Here is a 12183-nt window from a genome sequence, read left to right as displayed (position 1 = left end):
GCTAATATATACTGCCAGGGGGAGGGCTTCCTGTTGGCTGGGGATTTATCAGGCTGCCAATTTATCTTACAAATACTGAGGTAAAAATACTAAGCAAATAACGTGTTAACGAGGTCTAATACAGGAGATCACACAGGTATATACTATATACAGGGGAGATGACACACAGATATATACTATATACAGAAGAGATGACACACAGGTATATACTATATAAAGGAGGAGATGACATACAGGTACATACTATATACAGGAGGAGATGACATACAGGTATATACTATATACAGGAGGAGATGACACACAGGTATATACTATATACAGGAGCAGATTACCTACAGGTATATACTATATATAGGAGGAGATGACATACAGGTATATACTATATATAGGAGATGACATACAGGTATATACTATATATAGGAGATGACATACAGGTATATACTATATACAGGGGAGATGACACACAGCAGGTATATACTATATACAGGGGAGATGACATACAGGTATATACTATATACAGGAGATGACATACAGGTGTATACTATATATAAGGGAGATGACAAACATGTATATACTGAGGTGAAAATGAGAGGTGTGAGGTGAAAATGAAAAGGTGTGAGTGCAAAATGAGAGGAGTGAGGGAAAATAGTGTAGTGATCGGAAAATGACAGACGTGAGGTCGAAATGACAAGTGTTAGGCGGGAATGAGAGGAGTGAGGGAGAAAATGAGAGGTGTGAGGGAGAAAATGAGAGGTGTGAGGGAGAAAATGAGAGGTGTGAGGGAGAAAATGAGAGGTGGGAGGGGGAAAATTAAAGATGTGATTGGGAAAATGAGAGGCGTGATGGGAAAATAAGAGAAGTGACGTGCTATAACTAACCACAGATATTTACTATGCCCAGGCAACGCCGGGCTCTTCAGCTAGTCAATAATAAAATGTCTTGTTTCATAACTGAACCTGACAACTTTTAAAAATATGTAGAACAGCTATCGGAAGCATCACTTACTGTGTCCCATATCTGGAGTTTAATTTGCTTCCCGTCAATTGTTATCATTCGTGCACCAAATTCTACACCTAAAAATTAAAAAGAAGAAAGTTAACATTTCTTTCTATGCAACTATTTTCATGTCTTGTTCATTGTTTTGTGGTGATAATCCAGAATCTGAGTGCAGGCAGCGGACTTTAATATTAAGTGGTCAAAGTTCAGCGATAATTCAAGTCCTCCTAGGACCGATGCTGAGCAAGTCCAACTTGTCAGGAACGTCGCCCTGCGTGCGAAGGAGCTTAGTGACTGCATATTTTATAAGGGAAAGGCTCCAAGGTTTATTTTTATCCCACCTAAGGAATATTTACTTTTTTCTATGCATGTGACGCCTAATTGATGAATAGACATTCAATGTGGCATTTCCAGAACTCTATGATCTACAGAAAAACATCCTAATGCAAAACACTAACCAAACCTTCAATGTGTGCACAGGACTTCACAGACAAACTGTTGCCATTACTTCCGGGTCAAGTCTCGAACACATAAAAATGGTAGGTAATGTCCCCTATCTAATCAGGGGCAGTAATGGTGAGCGGCATCAGCAAATCGTCCTGTCAATTCCAATGTGTCGATGATGCTAGTATGAGAGGGCGCGGTGACGTAGTCAGTGCGCGCCCTCTGCTGAGCGTCAGTGCTGGAGACGGAGCCGCACGAGGAGCAGGTAAATATTGCAAGCGCCGGCGTCCTGAGCGAAGAGAGGCGAGTATGTGATTTTTTTTTTATTGCAGCAGCAGCATTCTATATGGCACAGCTTTATAAGGAGCATCTTATGGGGCCATAATCAACGGTGCAGAGCTTTCTATATGGCACAGCTTTATGTGGAGCATCTATGGGGCCATAATGAACGGTGCAGAGCATTATATATGGCACAGCTTTATATGGGGCCATAATCAACGGTGCAGAGCATTATATGTGGCACAGCTTTATATGGGGCCATAATGAACGGTGCAGAGCATTATATGTGGCACAGCTTTATATGGAGCATCTATGGGGCAATAATGAACGGTATGGAGCATTATATGTGGCACAGCTGGGCAGGGCAGCACGGTGGCTTAGTGGTTAGCACAGCAGCCTTGCAGCGCTGGAGTTCTAATCCCACCTTGGACAACATCTGCAAAGAGTTTGTATGTTCTCTCCGTGTTTGCGTGGGTTTCCTCCGGGCTCTCCGGTTTCCTCCCACATTCCAAAGACATACTGATAGGGAATTTAGATTGTGAGCCCCATCGGGGACAGCGATGATAATGTGTGCAAACTGTAAAGCGCTGCGTAATATGTTAGCGCTATATAAAAATAAATAAAGATTATTATTATTATATGGAGCATCTTATGGGGCAATAATGAACAGTATGCAGCATTATATGTGGCACAGCTTTATATGGAGCATCTACAGTCATGGCCAAAAGTATTGACACCCCTGCAATTCCGTCAGATAATACGGAGTTTCTTCCTGAAAATGATTGCAAACACAAATTCTTTGTTATTATTATCTTCGTTTAATTTGTCTTAAATGAAAAAACACGAAAAGAATTGTCCTAAAGCCAAATTGGATATAATTCCACACCAAACATAAAAAAGGGGGTGAACAAAAGTATTAGCACTGTTCGAAAAATCATGTGATGCTTCTCTAATCTGTGTAATTAACAGCACCTGTAACTTACCTGTGGCACCTAACAGGTGTTGGCAATAACTAAATCAGACTTGCAGCCAGTTGACATGGATTAAAATTGACTCAACCTCTGTCCTGTGTCCTTGTGTGTACCACATTGAGCATGGAGAAAAGAAAGAAGTCCAAAGAACTGTCTGAGGACTTGAGAAACCAAATTGTGAGGAAGCATGAGCAATCTCAAGGCTACAAGTCCATCTCCAAAGACCTGAATGTTCCTGTGTCTACCGTGCGCAGTGTCATCAAGAAGTTTAACCCCTTTCTGCCATTAGACGTACTATTGCGTCCATGTGGGGTGGGCTTTACTTCCCAAGGACGCAATAGTACGTCATATGCGATCGGCAGCGCTCACGGGGGGAGCGCCGCCGATCGCGGCCGGGTGTCAGCTGTTTATCGCAGCTGACATCCGGCACTATGTGCCAGGAGCGGTCACGGACCGCCCCCGGCACATTAACCCCCGGCACACCGCGATCAAAGATGATCGCGATGTGCCGGCGGTACAGGGAAGCACCGCGCAGGGAGGGGGCTCCCTGCGGGCTTCCCTGAGCCCCCCGCAGCAACGCGATGTGATCGCGTTGCTGCGAGGGTCTCACCTCCCTCCCTGCTCCCTCCAGCCCCGGATCCAAGATGGCCGCGGATCCGGGTCCTGCAGGGAGGGAGGTGGCTTCACAGAGCCTGCTCAGAGCAGGCACTGTGAAGCAGCCTGCACTCCTATCAGATCAGTGATCTGACAGAGTGCTGTGCAAACTGTCAGATCACTGATCTGTGATGTCCCCCCCTGGGACAAAGTAAAAAAGTAAAAAAAAAAAATTTCAAATGTGTAAAAAAAAATAAAAAAAAATATTCCAAAATAATGAAAAAAAAAAAAAAAAAATTATTCCCATAAATACATTTCTTTATCTAAATAAAAAAAAAAAAACAATAAAAGTACACATATTTAGTATCGCCGCGTCCGTAACGGCCCGACCTATAAAACTGGCCCACTAGTTAACCCCTTCAGTAAACACCGTAAGAAAAAAAAAAAAAAAAAACGAGGCAAAAAACAACGCTTTATTATCATACCGCCGAACAAAAAGTGGAATAACACGCGATCAAAAAGACAGATATAACTAACCATGGTACCGCTGAAAACGTCATCTTGTCCCGCAAAAAACGAGCCGCCATACAGCATCATCAGCAAAAAAATAAAAAAGTTATAGTCCTGAGAATAAAGCGATGCAAAAATAATTATTTTTTCTATAAAATAGTTTTTATCGTATAAAAGCGCCAAAACATAAAAAAATGATATAAATGAGGTGTCGCTGTAATCGTACTGACCCGAAGAATAAAACTGCTTCATCAATTTTACCAAACGCGGAACGGTATAAACGCCTCCCCCAAAAGAAATTCATGAATAGCTGGTTTTTGGTCATTCTGCCTCACAAAAATCGGAATAAAAAGCGATCAAAAAATGTCACGTGCCCGAAAATGTTACCAATAAAAACATCAACTCGTCCCGCAAAAACCAAGACCTCACATGACTCTGTGGACCAGAATATAGAAAAATTATAGCTCTCAAAATGTGGTAACGCAAAAAATATTTTTTGCAATAAAAAGCGTCTTTCAGTGTGTGACGGCTGCCAATCATAAAAATCCGCTAAAAAACCCGCTATAAAAGTAAATCAAACCCCCCTTCATCACCCCCTTAGTTAGGGAAAAATTAAAAAAATGTATTTATTTCCATTTTCCCATTAGGGCTAGGGTTAGAGTTAGGGCTAGGGTTAGGGCTAGGGTTAGGGCTAGGGTTAGGGCTAGGGCTAGGGCTAGGGTTAGGGCTAGGGTTAGGGCTAGGGTTAGGGTTAGGGCTAGGGTTAGGGCTAGGGTTAGGGTTAGGGCTAGGGTTAGGGCTAGGGCTACAGTTTGGGTTGGGGCTAAAGTTACAGTTAGGGTTTAGATTACATTTACGGTTGGGAATAGGGTTGGGATTAGGGTTAGGGGTGTGTCAGGGTTAGAGGTGTGGTTAGGGTTACTGTTGGGATTAGGGTTAGGGATGTGTTTGGATTAGGGTTTCAGTTATAATTGGGGGGTTTCCACTGTTTAGGCACATCAGGGGCTCTCCAAACGCGACATGGCGTCCGATCTCAATTCCAGCCAATTCTGCGTTGAAAAAGTAAAACAGTGCTTCTTCCCTTCCGAGCTCTCCCGTGTGCCCAAACAGGGGTTTACCCCAACATATGGGGTATCAGCGTACTCAGGACAAATAGGACAACAACTTTTGGGGTCCAATTTCTCCTGCTACCCTTGGGAAAATACAAAACTCGGGGCTAAAACATATTTTTTGTGGGAAAAAAAAAGATTTTTTATTTTCACGGCTCTGCGTTATAAACTGTAGTGAAACACTTGGGGGTTCAAAGTTCTCACAACACATCTAGATTAGTTCCCTGGGGGGTCTAGTTTCCAATATGGGGTCACTTGTGGGGGGTTTCTACTGTTTAGGTACATTAGGGGTTCTGCAAACGCAATGTGACGTCTGCAGACCATTCCATCTAAGTCTGCATTCCAAATGGCGCTCCTTCCCTTCCGAGCTCTGCCATGCGCTCAAACGTTGGTTTCCCCCAACATACGGGGTATCAGCGTACTCAGGACAAATTGGACAACAACTTTTGGGGTCGAATTTCTCCTCTTACCCTCGGGAAAATACAAAACTGGGGGCTAAAAAATAATTTTGGGGGGAAAGATTTTTTTTTTTAATTTTCACGGCTCTGCGTTACAAACTGTAGTGAAACACTTGGGGGTTCAAAGCTATCACAACACATCTAGATGAGTTCCTTAGGGGGTCTAGTTTCCAAAATGGTGTCACTTGTGGGAGGTTTCTACTGTTTAGGTACATTAGGGGCTCTGCAAATGCAATGTGACACCTGCAGACCATTCCATCTAAGTCCTCATTCCAAATGGAGCTCCTTCCCTTCCGAGCCCTCCCATGCGCCCAAACAGTGGTTCCCCCCCACATATGGGGTATCAGCGCACTCAGGACAAATTGGACAACAACTTTTGGGGTCGAATTTCTCCTCTTACCCTCGGGAAAATACAAAACTGGGGGCTAAAAAATAATTTTGGGGGGAAAGATTTTTTTTTTTAATTTTCACGGCTCTGCGTTACAAACTGTAGTGAAACACTTGGGGGTTCAAAGCTATCACAACACATCTAGATGAGTTCCTTAGGGGGTCTAGTTTCCAAAATGGTGTCACTTGTGGGAGGTTTCTACTGTTTAGGTACATTAGGGGCTCTGCAAATGCAATGTGACACCTGCAGACCATTCCATCTAAGTCCTCATTCCAAATGGAGCTCCTTCCCTTCCGAGCCCTCCCATGCGCCCAAACAGTGGTTCCCCCCCACATATGGGGTATCAGCGCACTCAGGACAAATTGGACAACAAATTGTGGGGTCGAATTTCTCCTTTTACCCTCGGGAAAATACAAAACTGGGGGCTAAAAATAATTTTTGTGGGAAAAAATTTTTGTTTTATTTTTACGGCTCTCCATTATAAACTTCTGTGAAGCCCTTGGTGGGTCAAAGCGCTCAGCACACATCTAGATAAGTTCCTAAGGGGGTCTACTTTCCAAAATGGTGTCACTTGTGGGGGGTTTCTACTGTTTAGGTACATTAGGGGCTCTGCAAACGCAATGTGACACCTGCAGACCATTCCATCTAAGTCTGCATTCAAATGGCACTCCTTCCCTTCTGAGCCCTCCCATGTGCCCAAACAGTGGTTCCCCCCACATATGGTGTATCATCGCACTCAGGACAAATTGGGCAACAAATTTTGGGGTCCAATTTCTCCTGTTACCCTCAGGAAAATACAAAACTGGGGGCTAAAAAAATAATTTTTGTGGGAAAAAAATTTTGTTTTATTTTTACGGCTCTGCATTATAAACTTCTGTGAAGCACTTGGTGGGTCAAAGTGCTCACCACACCTCTAGATAAGTTCCTTAGGGGGTCTACTTTCCAAAATGGTGTCATTTGTGGGGGGTTTCAATGTTTAGGCACATCAGTGGCTCTTCAAACGCAACATGGCGTCCCATCTCAATTCCTGTCAATTTTGCTTTGAAAAGTCAAACGGCGCTCCTTCCCTTCCGAGCTCTCCCATCCACCCAAACAGTGGTTTACCCCCACATATGGGGTATCCGCGTACTCAGGACAAATTGTACAACAACTTTTGGGGTCCAATTTCTTCTCTTACCCTTGGGAAAATAAAAAATTGGGGGCAAAAAGATAATTTTTGTGAAAAAATATGATTTTTTATTTTTACGGTTCTACATTATAAACTTCTGTGAAGCACTTGGTGGGTCAAAGTGCTCACCACACCTCTAGATAAGTTCCTTAGGGGGTCTACTTTCCAAAATGGTGTCACTTGTGGGGGGTTTCAATGTTTAGGCACATCAGTGGTTCTTCAAACGCAACATGACGTCCCATCTCAATTCCTGTCAATTTTGCATTGAAAAGTCAAACGGCGCTCCTTCCCTTCCGAGCTCTTCCATCCGCCCAAACAGTGGTTTACCCCCACATATGGGCTATCAGCGTACTCAGGACAAATTGTACAACAACTTTTGGGGTCCAATTTCTTCTCTTACCCTTGGGAAAATAAAAAATTGGGGGCAAAAAGATAATTTTTGTGAAAAAATATGATTTTTTATTTTTACGGTTCTACATTATAAACTTCTGTGAAGCACTTGGTGGGTCAAAGTGCTCACCACACCTCTAGATACGTTCCTTAGGGGGTCTACTTTCCAAAATGGTGTCACTTGTGGGGGGTTTCAATGTTTAGGCACATCAGTGGTTCTTCAAACGCAACATGACGTCCCATCTCAATTCCTGTCAATTTTGCATTGAAAAGTCAAACGGCGCTCCTTCCCTTCCGAGCTCTCCCATCCGCCCAAACAGTGGTTTACCCCCACATATGGGCTATCAGCGTACTCAGGACAAATTGTACAACAACTTTTGGGGTCCATTTTCTCCTGTTACCCTTGGTAAAATAAAACAAATTGGAGCTGAATTACATTTTTTGTGAAAAAAAGTTAAATGTTCATTTTTATTTAAACATTCAAAAAATTCCTGTGAAGCACCAGAAGGGTTAATAAACTTCTTGAATATGGTTTTGAGCACCTTGAGGGGTGTAGTTTTTAGAATGGTGTCACACTTGGGTATTTTCTATCATATAGACCCCTCAAAATGACTTCAAATGAGATGTGGTCCCTAAAATAAAATGGTGTTGTAGAAATGAGAAATTGCTGGTCAACTTTTAACCCTTATAACTCCCTAACAAAAAAAAATTTTGGTTCCAAAATTGTGCTGATGTAAAGTAGACATGTGGGAAATGTTACTTATTAAGTATTTTGTGTGACATATCTCTGTGATTTAATTGCATAAAAATTCAAAGTTGGAAAATTGCGAAATTTTCATAATTTTCGCCAAATTTCCGTTTTTTTCACAAATAAACGCAGGTTATATCAAATAATTTTTACCATTGTCATGAAGTACAATATGTCACGAGAAAACAATGTCAGAATCACCAGGATCCATTGAAGCGTTCCAGAGTTATAACCTCATAAAGGGACAGTGGTCAGAATTGTAAAAATTGGCCCGGTCATTAACGTGCAAACCACCCTTGGGGGTAAAGGGGTTAAAGCCCATGGCACTGTGGCTAACCTCCCTAGATGTGGACGGAAAAGAAAAACTGACAAAAGATTTCAACGCAAGATTGTGCGGATGTTGGATAAAGAACCTCGACTAACATCCAAACAAGTTCAAGCTGCCCTGCAGTCCGAGGGTACAACAGTGTCAACCCGTAATATCCGTCGGCGTCTGAATGAAAAGGGACTGTATGGTAGGAGACCCAGGAAGACCCCACTTCTTACCCCGAGACATAAAAAAGCCAGGCTGGAGTTTGCCAAAACTTACCTGAAAAAGCCTAAAACGTTTTGGAAGAATGTTCTCTGCTCAGATGAGACAAAAGTAGAGCTTTTTGGGCAAAGGCATCAACATAGAGTTTACAGGAGAAAAAAAAGAGGCATTCAAAGAAAAGAACACGGTTCCTACAGTCAAACATGGCGGAGGTTCCCTGATGTTTTGGGGTTGCTTTGCTGCCTCTGGCACTGGACTGCTTGACCGTGTGCATGGCATTATGAAGTCTGAAAACTACCAACAAATTTTGCAGCATAATGTAGGGCCCAGTGTGAGAAAGGTGGGTCTTCCTCAGAGGTCATGGGTCTTCCAGCAGGACAATGACCCAAAACACACTTCAAAAAGCACTAGAAAATGGTTTGAGAGAAAGCACTGGAGACTTCTAAGGTGGCCAGCAATGAGTCCAGACCTGAATCCCATAGAACACCTGTGGAGAGATGTAAAAATTTCAGTTTGGAGAAGGCACCCTTCAAATATCAGGAACCTGGAGCAGTTTGCCAAAGAAGAATGGTCTAAAATTCCAGCAGAGCATTGTATAAAACTCATTGATGGTTACTGGAAGCGGTTGGTCGCAGTTATTTTGGCTAAATGTTGTGCAACCAAGTATTAGGCTGAGGGTGCCAGTACTTTTGTCTGGCCCATTTTTGGAGTTTTGTGTGAAATGATCAATGTTTTGCTTTTTGCTCTTTTGTGTTTTTTCATTTAAGACAAATTAAATGAAGATAATAATACCAAATAATTTGTGTTTGCAATCATTTTCAGGAGCAGGATGAAAATGAGTATTATCTGACAGAATTGCAGGGGTGTCAATACTTTTGGCCATGACTGCATGGGGCTATAATGAACGGTATGGAGCATCGATTTTTATTTTTGAAATTCACCGGTAGCTGCTGCATTTCCTACCCTAGGCTTATACTCGAGTCAAAAAGTTTTCCCAGTTTTTTTGTGGCAAAATTAGGGGGGTCGGCTTATACTCGGGTCGGCTTATACTCGAGTATATACGGTAACTAGTACCTACTTGTGACTGCCTTTTATATTTAAAGAGGTGGGCATCACTGGATTGGTGAGGTTGCTAATGATCACTTGTTAATAAAAGTGGCCAGAAGTAACCCGAATGCTGGGCTACTGCACAGCGTGATTTCTGGACACTTTTATTAACAGATGATATTTATTAAAATCACTATTACATAAAAAGGGCAGCCCCACACTGGTGAAAGAAACGCTGTAAGTTTTATTTTGCAAAAGCTGGTAAGAAAATAAAAAATACTCATTCATCCATTCGATCCCATAATGTCTCTTACAATTAACGTTGCCAGCTAGTACAGGGGCTCCATACATGCTGAACACACGACATGTATCACTCACTGATGATAAACCTTGTGATACACAGAAAATCCCAAGCACTTGTGTTTGTCAGCTCCAAGCAGGCACTGCGACCTCCGGATATAATGAGGCCACACTGCCATCTATCAGGATAGGAGAACAATTATTTTATTGCCTCATTTCTACATGTAACCTCGGGGAGCAGTTCTTTAGGACTTTAAGTCAGTGCTCTTAAAAATGTGGCCCCTAGGGGCAATCGGGATCAATCCACTTCTTGTGAACCATGAATTTTGTCAGGGAAAGCTGCAGCCAACCAAACAAATTCTGTTAAAGGGATTGTCCAGGCATATAAATACTGATAACCGATGCGGAGTATCAGATCACTGGGGATCCGGCACGACCTCACATCAGCTGTTTTCAACACTGGCTGGGGCTGAATGTATTGTTCTATGCAGGAAGAGGCGATGCACTCACTGATTGGCTGCAGCGACGACAATGTGACGTCCACTGCAGACAACGGACCTGGGGCAGAGGTGGAGACTTAACATTGGACCTGGGGAGGGTGAGGTGTCATTTGGGCGTTTCAATAAATAAAATAAAATGCAGTCAGGGATAGGAATTTTCAAAAAACAGATAGACAATCTCTTTAAGAGAATAAGAGCTGATTTACCGTACCCGGCAGTAGCACTACACATGGAACGGAGCAATGACGATCTGACTGGTCAATGATTGCATCCAGCTGATCCAAAATCAAACTAGGTCATGAATATTGTATTTCTTTCAATCCCATTAAGATTACATAATTGCTGCGCCATTGAGTAGTGTAACAAGGGTTAGAAGTGATGGGCTCATGAATACAGTGGACTTATACGAGTAAAGGGTCGGGTGCACTATCTATATGAATACAGTGGACTTATACGAGTAAGGGTCGGGTGCACTATCTATATGAATACAGTGGACTTATACGAGTAAAGGGTCGGGTGCACTATCTATATGAATACAGTGGACTTATACGAGTAAGGGTCGGGTGCACTATCTATATGAATATAGTGGACTTATACGAGTAAAGGTACTGTCACACTAGACGATATCGCTAGCGATCCGTGACGTTGCAGCGTCCTCGCTAGCGATATCGTCCAGTGTGACAGGCAGCAGCAATCAGGCCCCTGCTGTGCTGTCGCTGGTCGGGGAAGAAAGTCCAGAACTTTATTTCGTCGCTGGACTCCCCGTAGACATCGCTGAATCGGCGTGTGTGACACCGATTCAGCGATGTCTTCACTGGTAACCAGGGTAAACATCGAGTTACTAAGCGCAGCCCTGCGCTTAGTTACCCGATGTTTACCCTGGTTACCGGGGACCTCGGGATCGTTGGTCGCTGGAGAGCTGTCTGTGTGACAGCTCTCCAGCGACCAAACAGCGACGCTGCAGCGATCCGGATCGTTGTCGGTATCGCTGCAGCGTCGCTAAGTGTGACGGTACCTTAAGGGTCGGGTGCACTATCTATATGAATACAGTGGACTTATACGAGTAAGGGTCGGGTGCACTATCTATATGAATATAGTGGACTTATGCGAGTAAAGGTCGGGTGCACTATCTATATGAATATAGTGGACTTATACGAGTAAAGGTCGGGTGCACTATCTATATGAATATAGTGGACTTATACGAGTAAGGGTCGGGTGCACTATCTATATGAATATAGTGGACTTATACGAGTAAGGGTCGGGTGCACTATCTATATGAATACAGTGGACTTATACGAGTAAGGGTCGGGTGCACTATCTATATGAATATAGTGGACTTATATGAGTTAGGCTATGTTCACACTTTGCGGATTTTGCTGCGGATCCGCAGCGGATTTGACCGCTGCGGATCTGCAGCAGTTTCCCATGAGTTTACAGTACAATGTAAACCTATGGGAAACAAAAAACACTGTGCACATACTGCGGAAAAAACCGCGCGGAAACGCAGCGGATTACATTCCACAGCATGTCACTTCTTTTCTGCGGATTTTCACCTGCTCCAATAGGAAACTGCAGATTAAAATCCGCAGAAGAAACCGCAGTAAAAACCGCGATAAATCCGCATGTAAAAACCGCGACGGGTTTTCACTGCGGATTTTGGAATTCTGCTGCGGAATCCGCAAAGTGTGAACTTAGCCTAAGGGTTGGGTGCACTATCTATGTGAATACAGTGGACTTATACGAGTAAGG

The 12183-nt window shown here is 43.1% G+C and overlaps 1 protein-coding gene across 1 annotated transcript in view; it reads right to left on the bottom strand.

Annotated features, from left to right (window-relative positions):
* RAB2A (RAB2A, member RAS oncogene family) overlaps window positions 1-12183 on the bottom strand; it is a 162748-nt gene that overhangs the window by 95871 nt on the left and 54694 nt on the right. Inside the window, exon 3 of the mRNA XM_069731387.1 lies at window positions 1006-1073. Within this exon, the coding sequence (XP_069587488.1) occupies window positions 1006-1073 (68 nt within the window). The remainder of the gene's footprint in view (window positions 1-1005; window positions 1074-12183) is intronic.

The sequence above is a fragment of the Ranitomeya imitator genome, chromosome 6, assembly GCF_032444005.1.
Source record: "Ranitomeya imitator isolate aRanImi1 chromosome 6, aRanImi1.pri, whole genome shotgun sequence".
NCBI lineage: Eukaryota > Metazoa > Chordata > Amphibia > Anura > Dendrobatidae > Ranitomeya > Ranitomeya imitator.
This window is presented reverse-complemented; position numbering and strand designations above follow the sequence as displayed.